The sequence below is a fragment of the Haliaeetus albicilla genome, chromosome 12 (assembly GCF_947461875.1).
Source record: "Haliaeetus albicilla chromosome 12, bHalAlb1.1, whole genome shotgun sequence".
NCBI classification, from domain to species: domain Eukaryota; kingdom Metazoa; phylum Chordata; class Aves; order Accipitriformes; family Accipitridae; genus Haliaeetus; species Haliaeetus albicilla.
The window spans coordinates 6348267-6363706 of record NC_091494.1 but is presented as its reverse complement, the minus strand read 5'-3'; the positions used below and the strand labels follow the sequence as shown (position 1 = coordinate 6363706).

The window sequence follows — 15440 nt, the reverse complement described above, 5'->3', positions numbered from 1 at the left end:
ATGGTATCAAACATACAGGTATGGGGTTGCTGCAAAAGTAGAAGAATTGTAAACACTGTCCACAACTCATGAAACTATGTGTGAATATGAGAAGGATGTCCACAGAAGGTTTCTGAACCCAAACAGTTTATATAATGAGAATGTATTCGGGATGAAGGTACTTTCCTGAAATTGGATGTGTGTAGCTCTAATTGCTATGACATGCCAGTGTCTTTTCTATCCAGTAGTGTTTCTATGAACTGTGCTTTGATGTGGTTTTTTCAGTGAATTATGGTTACTGAGATCAGTTTTTGCACAATAAAAGTGACCATAAAATAATAGTTGCACTTGAAAGTCATTGTGGTGTGAAGTTAAGCACTTTTTTTATTCTGAGGAAACTCTTGAACAAAAGCATCCATGGTGTGAATGTATGTGGGAGAAGATGAATGGGCAGCTTGAGGGCCTCAACCTGATCTAAGGGTTTTACATTTGGTGTAGGCGGTTGGACCAGAGGACCTTCAGAAACCCTGAATCCTCTGACTTATAACCTAGAAGCTGATCCCTGTGTCCTTTCTCTATCCATCTGTGCAGAGAAGTGTCTCTTGGCTAAGTGGGGCACATTCCCAGGATGGCCTCGCAGCAGCGAAGGCTCTGAATCCATTTACTTAAGGACTCTCTGAATTTTCCTTCAGCAAACAAATAAAACTAGTTTGTCCATAAATCTCTTTGCATGTCAAACTATGCAGGGTTTTCTAATGCAGAGAGAAATGAGGAATGTTGGTCTGAATCCAGAAAATGTTAATCCTTATGTCTGTGGACCTAGAGAAAGTAATCCTCAGGTTTCTGTCACTGTGAAATGAATCTAATGCTACATCATGGGCCTGTGCGTTCTATATGATGCTCTCTGGGTACTGTTTCTCTGTAGTAAGTCATAACCTACCTTCAGATATATAAAGCTGCAAAATGAGATTGCAGTAATTAATTTCATGTATTGCTCCAGTTCTCCGTATGCTTATAGGCGGTATAGACTCATCTGGGTATCTGATACACATGTCAGTGCTGTTTATAAAGCTGCTTCTGTAGTTGGCTAAAGAATAGGGCAAAACAGACCAAGAAAATTAATGCCGATTTTTTTTTTTTTTTTTTTTTTTTTTTTTTTTTAGTTTGTGGAACTGGTGCAGTGCATTTAGGAGACTATAGCCAAAGGTTGAGGTGGCACGTAATTTGTACCGGTGCTATGGCAGCTGGTGAGTCATACTCAGCAAAGACGACAGGGAGTGTACTGTAAAACTTAAACCCATCTCTTACCAGTGAAGTGACTAAGACCAAACCCATTTCTTATCAGTGGTATGATTAAAAACGATGTTCTCTGGTGATAAAAGAATGGGAAACCATCAAACCTGCTAGATAATAGGTGAAAACAGGCAGGATACTTAAGTGTTTTCCATGGATTCGAGGTATCTTCTCCTCCAGCTGGTGTGCTGGCTGTCACTGTTTTGTAGATTTGACTAATTTCAAATACTTTGGTTTAGTAAAGGTGAGCATTGGAAAGAAACTAAACATTAATTAGGCTGCCTTTTTTCCATCCTAAATGAATTAAAAATGCAGTACTTTGACAAAGTGATGGTGGTTTTTTTCTGACCTCAAAAATTTATCACTTAATTAACACCCTTCAGTGAAGAAGAAAAAGGTGTTAATTAGACAGAATACCAGTTTAAGTAGCAAACACCTGGTGCTCGGGTTTTCAAAGCCCAGATGATGGGTGCAGTAGGAAAATGGAGAGGGGAGAGGAGGAGGGCAGCTTCTTATTGTGGTTTTCTTTGATATTCTGATGCAAGTTATAAGTGAGACTGTTGCCATGTAATAAAGGTGAAAGTAAGCTAAAGAGAGGGCAGAGCAAAGCCAGCTGAGAAGTGCTTTGTGGACTGCCCAAGATCATCTATGGTTTCATATTTTAATGAAGTCTGTACAGCTAGCACTTAGTTTTATCCTTTTGCCTGAAACTGCAATCTGTGTGGTCGTTCCCTGGAGCTCCAGCCACACTTTGAACCACTGAGTCCTGGTGTCAGGACCAGACTTCCCTTGGAAGAAGGTAGTTGTCTCTGAGACAGTACAAATGCAGCGTTTCAGGAGCATGTGAACTGTTGGCATCTGGTTATATTATTTTTCCTTTTTGAATCCTCATAACGGCAGGGTTTTTTCTTAATTCCACTACAGAAGATCAAGCGATTTATCTAGTCACTCTGAAGCATGTGCCAGTGGTGGTAAAGCCTTGTTTCATTTTACCTGTGCAGAGCCTAGGGTACTTGGAAAAGCTGGAAGAATTTTTTTTTATTATTAAAAAATCAGACTGCACAATCCAGGATGCCAATTAGGAAAAAGGTGTGAAAACAGTTTAATGAAGAGACCTCGCTGAAAGCTTCAACCCTTAATGCCTGGTTTAGGTGGCAGAACTTTGATACCAAGGGTAGTGGCATTTGCTGGAATAACATACCAATATCTCACCCGGAGCATTTTGGATAACACTGGTCTATAGAATGTAAAAAACTTCACCTTGGCAAAGATATTTGGCTTTTTGATATTCCATTTAGGAAAGGCATTCCTGAAGGCATGTATTTACAAAAATGAATTACTTTATATTAATAGGAAATCTTTTAATGGGTTTTCAGACACAAAGGGAAACAAAAAAAGGGCTAGCTTAGCTTTACTTTATTCAGTCTATAAATAAGTGGAATTGCAGGCTAAGCTCTCAACCAGTGCACAGAAATAGTCTCCAGAATTCTGCTAAACACCTGAGAGCAGTAGAGAAGCAGTGAAATACAGACTTACGGTGGTCTAATAGGACAAATAGGAAACATCAGCCTCTTTCTGTTTACATGACAGTTTTCACTGTAAACATAGACAGTCAGTAAAGCATTCAGTCCCTAAGCAGTCTAGATTTTATCTGTGTATTGTGGGTTCGTACTGAAAATCAGGTTTATTTTTGCACTAGCTTTGCAAACTCTCTTTTTTTTGAGCTTTGAACCATGTTTTCTTTCTTCGTGTAAGTGGAATTCCCCACAAGATAAAGACAGGATCACGATAGGATAGGAGCATTGTCTTGCTTCATGGAAAGGTGCGCTGCTTTGCTCCCAAATATAAAATTGCTTTGTTACAGCTATATTCCTTGTGGTTGAAAACATCCTTGGAAGTACATTGCTTTTCCCTCGTTTAGGTCACCTTTGTATGTTCATGTGTGTGTGTTCTGCTTTGAACTTCTCCGAACAGCCTGTTGTGCTCTTGAGCTTCATAGCTGCTTGTTTCCTGATCTTTGCAGGCTCTTTTCAAGACTGTCTCCTCTTGCTATTTGATGTTGATGGTCTTGTGCTTGTTTTCAGCTTTAGTCTTCATGCCTGATAAACATAAAACCAAGAGAAATTAGTTTCTTCTACATTGTTAGGGCTTTTTGCAATACCTGCATTTCATTTAAACCTGGTTCTTTCTGTCTTTGCTAGGACTGTTTTAACACTTCCTTTCCTCAGCTAGCACTTACCTACTTTTTCTTAAAGCAAAACATAGCTTTATTTTTTAAAACACTTTCCTTAGACTGGACTTTAACTTGGGGAGATCAATATTCTTCCTGCTTTGCTTCTCCAGTGCCATTGTCATTGATTCTTTCACAACCTAGTCCACCTGCTGTTAAATTTCAGTAACATAGGATATTTAAATCAATAGTGCAATTATTTTTGCAACTCAAGGATGATTTTGTCAGGTACTGCTTCCTGTATATTCTTAGACTGGTAGATCACTGTTAGCATATTCTATGATTGTTGATCTCTATCAAGATCCTATTTTGTGTGTTTATTCTAGCAGGCGAGGAAGTTGGGAAGCTCTTTGGTCATTGCAATACTGTTTTTAAGCTATTCAGGGGGGTTCCAGCCAAGGTAGAACACTAGCTGCTCTACAGGCTTCAGAAGCTGGTCAAAATTACAGTTAAATATTTCCACACACTTCTAATATGTATAAATTTCTAGTTGTATGCATATTTAATCCTACAGTTACATGATCACGTCAGCAAGAAGATGAGCCTTGTCCTTCTCCCACCTGCACCTCTTCCAGAGGTACTCGGTTACTGACTCTTCTCTGGCTTCTGTCAATGAGGGAAATAGCTGCAGTTGGAAAAGGTGCTGAAGTTGGAAAGGGTATTGCTAGTATATAAAGCTGTGATTTATTTATATGCCAAAGCTGGAATGTAGCTTGGCTTGGCCTTGCTTGCTTTTGGCCAACAGGTAGCTCATAAATATTGGCAGAACAAAAATTAATCTGAAAAGATGTCTTTCATTGATAAAGCCTCATTAATGAAAACAGGTTGCTTAGGAGTGGTAAAGCTAAGCTTTTACGCTCATTTAAACTCTCCATCTTTAGGCTTCTCATCCACTCTCCTCTTCTGAACTCTGCATTTGTTGAATATGGAGCTTTTCCAGCTTTCTGGCTCTGGAGTCTGCTGTACATGTTTTTCTTACTGCATATGGAAATTTTTGGCTGCCCTTTTGAAGAGCTCAGCTTCTCCCTCGCTCTCAGTTCAAGTGCACCTGTCTTTCAAAAGGCATTTTTTCTTAATCTGGATTTAGTGGTTCTTCACTACAATACAAATTTTAACATACAGGGTTTGTAAACATGAAGAGCCCTGCTGTGCACTGGATTTCATTAGTCTTTGGCAGAATTGTATGTGGAGACTAATTTGCTTCTCTAGTTTTAGAGTGTTAGTCCATTGCTTTCCTCACCTTCATCCTCACAATTGGTGGATGAGATCAAATCTTCAATCAACAAACATCACTTCAGAAGTGATTTAATGTTATTGCCACTAGTTTTTCATTCTGTCCTTCAGGCAGATAACCATCAATTAATTAAAAAAAAAATTGGTTGGAAACATAATAGCGTACTTGAATAGCTATGCATTCTGGACCATTGTGCGTTATTTTTCTTACATTCTGGTATACCATGAAGACCTGTAAGGGCTGTTTAACAAGAGGTTTCCCTTGTTCTATGCACGATAGCCATTAGCTTTAAAAATATCCCAAACCTGAACAACCCTCCCCCTCAAACATGTTTTTATTTTAATGAGGAAAACAGACTGTGTAACAGAATAACTCATTTATGACTATAATGAAATACAGCTGTCAATATAATGAAAATTTACAGTATCAAAACTTCGTAAGAATATTTTCTTGTAAGCACTTAAAAGTGCTTATTCCTATTGTATTTGGTATTAAGGATTCACTTAAGATTTGGGCTACTCTGCTGCTTCCCATGGGTCTATGTGATCTTAAGGTGTGATCTATGGATTATTGCCTCCTTCCTCCACCCTCCCAAGAGCCCTGACCTTTGCGAGCTTTTGAATATTGGCAGCAGTTTTGCTCTGCTATTCTGTAGAGGGCTGACACTTGCAAGCTGAGGCTGAAAATTATTCTTGCAACCAGTGCTTCCTACAGTTTACACTTTGGAAAGAAGACAGCTATAAATTTCAAAGAAGGGCAGGTTTTCAGTTTTAAACAGATATAGTATAATCACTTTAACAAAACCTTGACCTCTTGGCTTGATCTGTTTGTGTTTTGGTATGTATTTGTTCTTTTGCTGCTCCTGTGTCTAGAATTGTTCAGAACACAGTAATAACAAAGCAGCAAGTACTATGCTTGGAGAAGACCAAGTAAGGAAACTGTTGGGCTCTGAAAGCCTCTTATGTAAGCAATGAAATCTGTATGGTATCATTTTCTGTTTGGTTTTGCACAATTATGGAAATCACTGACAATTGCCAAAAAGCAGGAGTACTTCAGTTTCCAGACTCCTGTTGTGTGACAGGGAGCATTCATTCTCTGTAATATTTAGCCTTTTTTTTTTTTTTTTTTTTTTAAAAACATGTCTGCTTGGTACTGGCAGATTTCAGCTCTTTTTGCAGCTTCTGGCTAGATATCTTAATCAAAAATGGTCTTCTGGCAGATATACTGTAGCTGGAAGCATCGCCTCACCAATGCTGTTTGATGTATTGCCTTTGCTGTTTCTGAACGACTGAAAACGCAAAACATTAATCTGAGGCTCTTGTGTAGGGTTTTTAATAGCACTGCCACTCCTTTGTAATGCAAAGTTTTTATTAATTTGTATATGGAGGCTTTTCTACCCCTTTCATCCCCATTTGTCCTTCCAGGATTTTATTCTAACCTGGAATACCTTTTTAAAGAGCACTTTTTGGTGGGGAGCGCCACCAAATCCAGTTTGTTTTTTCTTTGCCATCATTATGGAGTTATCTGTGCTGATGACATGGTTTCTCAGAGTGTTGCATTGAAATATATCATAATCTGAGACATTGTTTTTCAAGAGGATTTGAAACTGATGGAAATGGTAGGGTTTAAAACTTAAACTGGGAGAATATTTACTGAAGAGACCTTTTGATGCAGTTGTCCAGTTTAATCTTTTTAAATTATTTTTAGGCTTTGTGCAAAAGTTATAATACTTTTAACAGCTTAGCAAATACAGAATCAGATTCAAAACCAAAAGCTTTTGACAGCCTGTTTTATTCAAATTACTGATACTCCTTTTAATAAGAGGATTTACAGTACTCTTTCATACCACATATGTCTATTGTGTAGCCCCAGCAACAGTGCAGCTCACAGTTATTTTAAAATATACAATTACACCCGTTTATCCCTGCCACAAAGGCTAGGTAAGAAGCCTTTTCTTGCAGAAATGGTTGCTTAATAGCCAGGACAGCTGGAGAAGTAGGATTGAATTGCAGCTTTAGGGGTTTGGGTCACTTGGCCTTTGACTTCAGGGATGCATTTCACAACAGGAGAGTTCATCATCTTTGTACATCAGTGTTTAGTGGAAACTGGGAACCTATAGAAGGGGGATAGCTTTCTGAGCAGTCTTCCCTGAGCTAGTCGTCTCTTCAGCTGTGAGTGGCGTTTCAATATTGTGGTGGAAGGTAGGAGAAGAAAAAAGGCTGTAGTATAGGAGAGAGAACCCCTAAGATTTGGAAAGAAGCTAGCCTGTGCCATATGCTACTGCTTTAGCCTATTGCATCTAGTAAACCACACTGAGATAGATGCCAGTCTCGCTGTTTGATTTATGCCTTTATGGGAATACAAAGCCTTCCTCGTTTAGAATCCCTTGAAATGGGGACAGTCCAGCAGAGCAAGATCATAACCTGGTCTCTTGTGTTATCTCAAGCAGCAGTGTGAAAACAGTGTGATCCTTGTTAACCTTAAGAAACAACAACAGCGGTCTTAATGCAGTTTGTAACTGCTAGTAATTAGGGCACTTCTAGAGCAATAGCTCTTCCTCTCTCTCCCTGCAGCAATGGATTATTTGCTGTAGTATTTGTACTGAGTGTAGAGCTCATCTCCTTTAGCGCTGGAGTACAAGGCTGGAGAATCCTTGTCAAATGAGTTTGTAATTGAAACAATTTCTGAGGTTAGTATTTTTTATTTTTGAGTGTTTGTTCTTGTAGCTGTTACTCACAGCTGCGGCACAGTTGCTCTTCAAACAGGACTGTGCCAGCAAGGAACAGTTTGTGTGTGTGCTCTAGAGACTCTTGGTCTTTTCTTGCCCAAATGATTCTTTAGAGATGCATCTATAGCACAAACTTCCCATGTCATTGTCAGCGTACAACTGTTTGTTTCACTGTTTCATGAGTGTGTGTGGTCAAATGATGAGGGGGGAATGAATGCTATTTAATGAGTGTGCATCAGAACAAGGCTTTAAGTCCACCTTTCCATTTTCTAAAATCCTTTGAATTGTCTTTCAATCCTCTTCCTGAAAATAAGCTGTGAATTTGAGGAAACGGATGAAACAATCTGAGTTTTATCAGCTGTGTGGCACTCTTAACTCTGCTTGCTGATGAGAAGTCCTGCTGCCCAGGGAACACAGCAATATGACAGGTTTTGCTGCATAATCTGTCTGGCCAGCTGTATTCTAATCTTTTAGTTTTAGGGGGGGCCTGGCGGGGGAAGAGACTAGCTTTAAGGCAACACTGTTTTCAATAGATACCTTTGAAAATAGGATTGAAGGACAATTTAGTATGTCTGTGCTCTTAACACAGCTCTGAAGCTGGTAAGTATTGAAGGATTTCATGCCATAATAAGGATATTTTGGCCTGGTCACAAATGTCAGCATGGCATCTCATTTCAGAAGGCAAAAATCACATGGTTTGTTGAAGTACCTTTGCTGTCCGTTTCATAACTAATGAAATTATCTGTGTGTGTATATATATATATATATATATATATCACTGAAATTCCCCTCACCTTAGAAGGTTATGAGACTCCTGGAGCTGTGGTGATCCAGCTACTTCAGGAAAGTAGGTTGCTTGTATCTTGGGGAATTCCCTGCCTCAGAAGTCCAAAATAGATGGAAGAAGAGGTCAAAGCAGAGTTCACAATTGTGAGCTGCGTAGGGCAGAAGGTTAGGGTTTTACCCTTTTCCCCCCTGTAAGTAGGTCATATAAAGCAAGAAAACTCTTCAGAGAAAAGACATCTGGTCATGAACACTTAACACTTGCCAATTACAAGGTCCACGTGACTGAAAAAGGCTTGAAAACCCATCAGTCTGCTCTGCAGCTTGGAGGTACCTCCTAGCTGGTGTGCGTTGCAGCCCATGGCTTCCCAAGTACAGCTGCCATGGATGGATCCCCTGGAGTGGCGAGGATAAGCACTTCATGCCATGAAGCTGTGCTTCCCATGAATACTCTGAGTGGGCTCTCAAACTATTGACCTCCATCCGCACCTGTTCCGTGTTGTGCTTTTTCTATGCAAGTTGTGTTATTGTAGATGCTAATGTCTTATCTAACTCTTTGTTTTCTGCACCTCATTGCTTTGTTCTTTATAAGATCTTTTGTTTTCTGCCACTCTGTCACTGCATTTCTGCTGCCCCTCCCTCTAGCTGGGTTTGTCAAGTCGCCCATGTCAGAAACTAAACTCACGGGGGACGCCTTTGAACTGTACTGTGATGTGGTTGGGAACCCCACTCCAGATATCCAGTGGTGGTATGCTGAAGTCAACCGGGCTGAGTCTTTCAAACAGCTGTGGGATGGCGCTCGGAAGCGCCGTGTCACCATTAACACTGCCTACGGGGCGAATGGGGTGAGTGTGCTGAGAATAACCCGCCTTACCTTGGAAGACTCTGGGACTTACGAGTGCAGGGCCAGCAACGATCCCAGGAGGAATGACTTGAGGCAAAATCCCTCCATAACGTGGATTCGAGCCCAGGCTACTATAAGCGTCCTTCAGAGTGAGTCCGGCACCCTACAGTAGTGGTACTGTAGTATCTAGAGGCAGTCTAGTGACCCTTACCCTCCCGTTACCCCAATAAAAACCCTCTGCTACCTTGTCCTGTTGTTTTGAACCTGAGACTGCTCCTCTGCCTGTAGTGCTGACGTTGTCTGCCATCTGTGTCTCTTCTCCTTAGGATCAAAGGACTTGGGAAAATCTATGGATCTGTTTTATAGCTTCTGTGTGAAAACAAGCTTGGTGTTGAATTTGTGTTTCTTCCCTACCCCCTTTAGTTTCGTAGTAGGTTTCCAGCCACGCTAATGCTGGCTTCTCCATGAGTGCCTTTGTATTTGATTTCGGTGTTCTTCCCAGGTCTAACCGGTTTATTTCTTCTGTTCTCTTGGAATTGCTCTGGATGCCTTCTCACATGGTTTTGGTTGCATATGTGCTTATGTACAAATCCTTCCCTTTCAGTTACCTGTGGCTGTTAATGTTTGGATTTTTCCATGAAGTGGTGGTGTTTCTTTTCCTTTCTGAACAGCAGCATGTTCCTCATGAGTTCTCTGATGCAGCAGCACTGAACTGATGCAGCTATTCTTAATCCAGCCTATGAAAGGGGGGGGGGGGAGAATATCCTCCCCCAGTGTTGAACTAATAACTTTAGCTAAATGACTTTCATCTGAGAATGCAACTTTTGGCAGCAGCAAAGCTTTCAGAAGCAGAGAATATGGTTGACCCAGAATTGCTTTTTGTTCTTTTTTGTTACAAGGCTTTTCTGCATTCAGCTTGCTTTTAAAGCAGTCCCAAATGAGTTTGGAAATTTATATCATCAGAGTCAGTAGAGAACCACCGTGTTTCATTTTGTGTAAGATGCAAAACTCTTGAATTTGCTAGCAAGATGAAGCAAATGTCGAATGAGTTATAGGTCGAGTGAATTAAATCTGCAACATGAGCCTGCTGCATGGAGGTACTGAACTTGCTTTCTCAGTGCTTTCTCAGTGACCTAAGGTGGCAAAGAATAGAGCACAGGTGTTGTCTAGCACAGAGCACAATAGCGTAAATAAACCTTTTCTGTACCACTTTGAGTTTTGTCTGGGTACAAAAATGTCAAACTCTGTAATTATGTCACAGTTATGGTTTTGGATACCTTTTAAAAAACAAGCAAACAAAAAAAAAAAAACAAACCAAAACTCTCCCTAAAGTTTGGTGCTGCAGTTGGCACTGCTGGATCAGAGACCTTCCCTCTGGAAAATGGAAACAACATCGATATATGTGGAAAAATAGACAGTGAAGCCAGTGATGTGGATTGACTTGAAAACTTAAGTGGCATTGGGTCATTCAGCTCAAACCTGCTCAGCTTTCAGTTCTAATGCTTGATTTCTCCTTTGTCCTTTGAGGTCCCAAAGGACTCAGATGGGTACATTGCTTGCATCACCTACCACAGCAAGAGCCATGTAACTTTAGGAAATGATACTACCTTAAGACAAAGCTAAAAAAATTTGTCTTCTAGGAAGTAATGTCTCCTGCAAATGTTCCTCTGCCCCTGTTGAGACCTTTAGTTTTTCTTGAGTGTGGCAAGTCTGTGGTGGTCCTGTGTTCCTCTCTTTGTGTCCAGTCAGTTTTAGTAACCTACAGAGGGAGAAAATCCTTTTCATATGAAAAGTCACCATTTGGGAATGAATTGTTGTGAAAATGTCTCCATATGGAAAGTGGGTTTTTCTTCTCTCAGGCCATTGATACTAACCTGCTCCAGGGACTGAAGTTTAACCTTTCGTCTTCCTCCCCAGTTAACATTGTCTTGTTGCATCTGGTGCTACTTATTCTGGAGTGTGTGTATTGTGACTTCATTGCTAAGTGCCTTGTGCCTGGGATAATTCTTCTGCTTTTGTGTTTTACTCATGGTGTGGGGAAACGTTGAACCAAATACTTTAATGCTTTTACACTGTAATATTGTGTATGTTAAGAGATCTGACCAGCTACTGCTTGGGAAACAGACCACTTGGACATCAAACTCCTGTGTGACCATGCTGGAAACGGAGATAAGGGGGGAGGCAGGTTTCTAAGCTGTCCCTGGAAGGTGGAGACCATCTTATCTGAAACTGCCCAAAATGTCTCAGTTGCTGTACTGTGTGTGTGAACACAATTTGTCTTTGAAATGGGCATTTCCTGACTAAACAGTGTTGGAGTTTCCAGCTAATGGTGGACATTTTGCTGCTGGCCTTATTTGACATCAACATCACTGAAAGGAAACATCAAATGTATCAAAAGAGCACAACCTCTTTCACTGTCCTTTAAATCACATCTTGTCTCAAATACCAGAACTTGAATGCAGAGAGTTAAAGTGCAACTTGATTTTTAAAAGTTAGCATCCAAGAACTAGCATCTGGCTTCTATCTTATTCCTAATTTGGATAAAGAATTTCACTTACTGATGGTAGGGGTTTTTTTTGGTTGGTTGGTTGGTTTTTTAACTTTACAACCTGCTCTTACATAAAATGGGCAGTTTAAGTGATATTTAAAAAAAGACTCTTCAGCATCTTGCTCTTTCAAGTGGACATCCTTCTTTGGATGTCGATGTCCCAGTAGTATTCCATTTGCAGTTTGTCTTCTAGAATTAAATCATGCTAGGACTGCCTGATTGCTGCTTTTTTTTTTAATGAACTAAAGTAACATAAATGCAGGTAAAAGATGTAAATGAGACTGCAGTTGCCTTTAATTTCCTTACCCTAAAACTTAAAAAGTTGCAAGTCAGAAACAAAAGGCCCCAGCAAACTCCAGCAAAGCAAGCTTGAGACAGCTGTAAATATACTCTGGACATCGCAGCTTAGCAGAGATGTAGGTAGGAATAGGTATGAATTGGCAGAAGTAGTCATTGGAGCTCCAGGCAGGTTTTTCTTCTATGTTCTGGTTCATCAGTGGTAGAGGCTGAAGAGTCCATTATCAACAGAATATGAAAGCCAGAAGATTACCACTGTCAAAAGCCTTCTGGATTAAGTCTTGTAACTTTCCAGTTTCTCTAGGCACTTGATTCAGATTTTTTTTTTTTTTCTGACTTTTTCCTGTTGCTAGCATTTGTGTAATGCTTTCTGATGGTAGCATTCCGTATGTATGCTTTCCGTTTCCAGGATTGCTGCAGGCTGATCAGCACTTTAGGTTGTGTCTCAGCACAGCACAGACAGCATCAGCATCTGTTGTAACCATGCTCGCTAGATGCATTGCAGTCTGTTACAGCGGCCTGAAGCCTGTCCTGCCAGCATCCTCCTCCTGAAAGGAAACCACTGCATTTATTTTGCAGGCTACAGACTTGAAGACACTGCTTTCATCATCAAAGAAAAACGTTTAAAACAAAACCCAGTATGATCAGTGAATTCTACCAAAAGTTATTTCTCTAGATAAGTGTTCTGACACTGAATCACTATTCCAAATACATTACTAAAAATATTTCCAGAGCTCTGTTAGTGTTTTTTCTGAGAATGGACGCAAGCTTTTTGTTGGGTATGGAGAAGCATTTAGGGCAGTCCAGTAATGGTATGGCTTAATTTAACAAAACAATTTTGTGCCCCATAGGACCCAAACAGATCTTTGCACGGTTAAAATTCCCAGTATGGGAACAATGAGGCAGAAACACAGTTGAAAATGTGTGATAATAGCAAAGTGTCTATGAGAAGTGTCAAAAACCACTCCATTGCTACAGTTATCTGCATTTTTCTGCAGTTAAATGATAGTCCTACTTTTAAATAGCTGTGAGAAGAAGCTATGTAGCCAGCCTGCTGAAGAAAGGGGGAAAGGATATACAGGAGTCAAACGGCTTTGGCAGGTTATTAGTAGGTAGATAATTTTTCTCCCTGCCTCTCTGGGCAATAATCTAAGTACTGTACTATTGGATAGGTGAATGTTTTATGTGATGAAAAATGCAGTGTTTCTGACGGTACTGGTATTTTCCACTTCCCCTCGTTCTGTTTCATAATTTGTGTTCCAAGTGCTTTGCAGATGAATATCCAAAAGACTGCATGGATGTGACTAAATTTATATTCCAAATATGTTACCACAAGGCATAACAAAATTTACAGAATTAAAAATACATTGCTGACTTGCAAAAATCATTAAGACATTCATTACTGACCGACTTCCTCACCCTTCTGCCATTTGCTGCCAACGAGAATGCAGAGGAGGCAGCCCTTGCATTCAGAGAGGTTGGCGCTGCAGGAATGTGGTCGCTGAAAAGAGCAGCTGGCGACAGCTACCTCCTTGGAATTCATTTCACCCTTTAAAGTAAGGAAATACATCAGAGAGAGGACACACAGCAGCATTTACATGGTAGAGACTGCTATAGCAGTGGTCTTTAGTTCAAGCTGTAACTATAGCCAATACTGAATCTAGATATTTTTGGAAGACAAATAGCAAGAATTCTTAAATTTCCTTTAAGCTCTGTCATCCTGTGTTAGGGGTTTGGTTTGGGTTTTGGGGTTTTTTTTTTTTGGTTGGTTGGTTTTTTTTGTTTTGTTTTGTTTTGTGGTTTTTTGGGGTTTTTTTTACATAATACTTGAAACCAGCTGTGAGCCATGAGACCTTCAAGAGAAAGGTCTTTTTTCCAAGTTTGGGAAGAAGCATGTCTCCAACTATTCTAAAAATTCATCAGCCTTATTTATTGGAGAGTAATATCTGTCTGCATTATCTTAAGAAAACGTGGTTATCAAATGTAAGGACAGTGCCCTCATACTAATCTTCTCACTACTGAAAGGCTTTCCCCTAAAAAACGTGAATTTGATGTTACCATCAAATGTAATGTAAAACAGCCTGGGTTCAGTTCGTGATGCAACCAGCAGTGTGTGTAACTCTTGTGGTCTGTTTATGCAATGAGACTCAGGTTTTTTTTTTCCCCTTCATAAATGTTTATGATTAAGGTTACTTTAGAAATGAAATTGTTCCCGACTCTTAACATGGTGTATATTCTTACTTTTTATTGTTAAACATTAAGGGCTGCTTTCAGCCATTCTTCATCAGACTTGTGCCTTATTCACACTGGGCGCTTGCTTGAATTTCAGACATCAGAAAAGTCGTGCTATTTGAAATATCTTGTGTGCACAGGATGTTTTTCCTTAGGTAGACATTAGTCTTTTTGCAGGGGGATGTCCAGAAATACTATTCAGAAGACTGTCTAATTTTGAGGGTTATTCTATATAGAAAATGGGTTTGTTTTAAACCTCAAAGTAAGTAGAGGAACCAAGTAATAGCCAGAAAGAAGTTGCTTCCAGCAGCTGAGACCAGCTGATCTCTTATGTGTAGTCACAGGACAAGTGTTTTCCCATGTTATGGTCAGTAGTGTGTAAAAAATGATTAATGGTGTTACACAGAAATCTGTAGTGATATTAAATATTAAGGTAAACAATCTAAACAAACTTCTTTTTTCCATATAGGGGTGCTGATCTATAAGGTGTTGCCTTCACTAGTGGTCAGCTGTTTTCTTGTGACTTTCTTGATGTCTCCCAAATTAGTGCAATGGCATTCCTTGTGTAGTCTTTTTCCCTTCCCAATTTCCCTTTGAATTTTAGATTAGTGTGGCACAATTGCCAGTGAAGATTTGTTGCTATTTAATGTGTCCTTTGTTTCAGAGCCCAGGATCAATGCCAGCGAGGATGTAGTCATTCATCTGTATGGTCCAGCTGTCACATTGCAGTGTAACCTCACCACAAGTCCCAGCCCCCTTTCTGCCAGTTACTGGGTGAAGAACGGAGAGGAGATCCCTGGTACTAGAAAATCTTCAAACACTACAGAATACAAGTAAGTCTCTTTAGAATAACCTCCATGTTACACTGGAGAACAGCAAGCCTGGTAGACATATGGCTTTGGAATAGATGATGGGAAGTTGGGACTCCAAGGTCCCTGGTTCAGCTTCACAGTGGTCAGACAAATTGAGTCGATCTGCATAAGAGGCTCCACAAAAAGTACATCTGTGAATAGTGTTAGAAGAACAATTCTGGAAAAATTGCTGTCTACAGCTGTCCCAGTTAGCTCATGTAAACAAAATATCAACAAAAACATACCGTAAACTTCTCTTTTCAATCTAAACTCATTTAGTTCTTTTCTAGAGTATACATAATGTGTGGACATAGGCACAGGCATATAGTCTAGTTTTCTTTTCCTCTGAGTATCTTGTGCAGTCTTAGTCTTGCTTATGTCTACATGAAGATGGATCTGCAGCTGTGCATTTTTAGTGTGC

The 15440-nt window shown here is 40.0% G+C and overlaps 1 protein-coding gene across 1 annotated transcript in view; it reads left to right on the top strand.

Annotated features, from left to right (window-relative positions):
* Window positions 1–15440, top strand: part of NPTN (neuroplastin) — a 58535-nt gene that overhangs the window by 16340 nt on the left and 26755 nt on the right. Inside the window, exons 2-3 of the mRNA XM_069797784.1 lie at window positions 8893–9240; window positions 14833–15001. Of these exons, the coding sequence (XP_069653885.1) occupies window positions 8893–9240; window positions 14833–15001 (517 nt within the window). The remainder of the gene's footprint in view (window positions 1–8892; window positions 9241–14832; window positions 15002–15440) is intronic.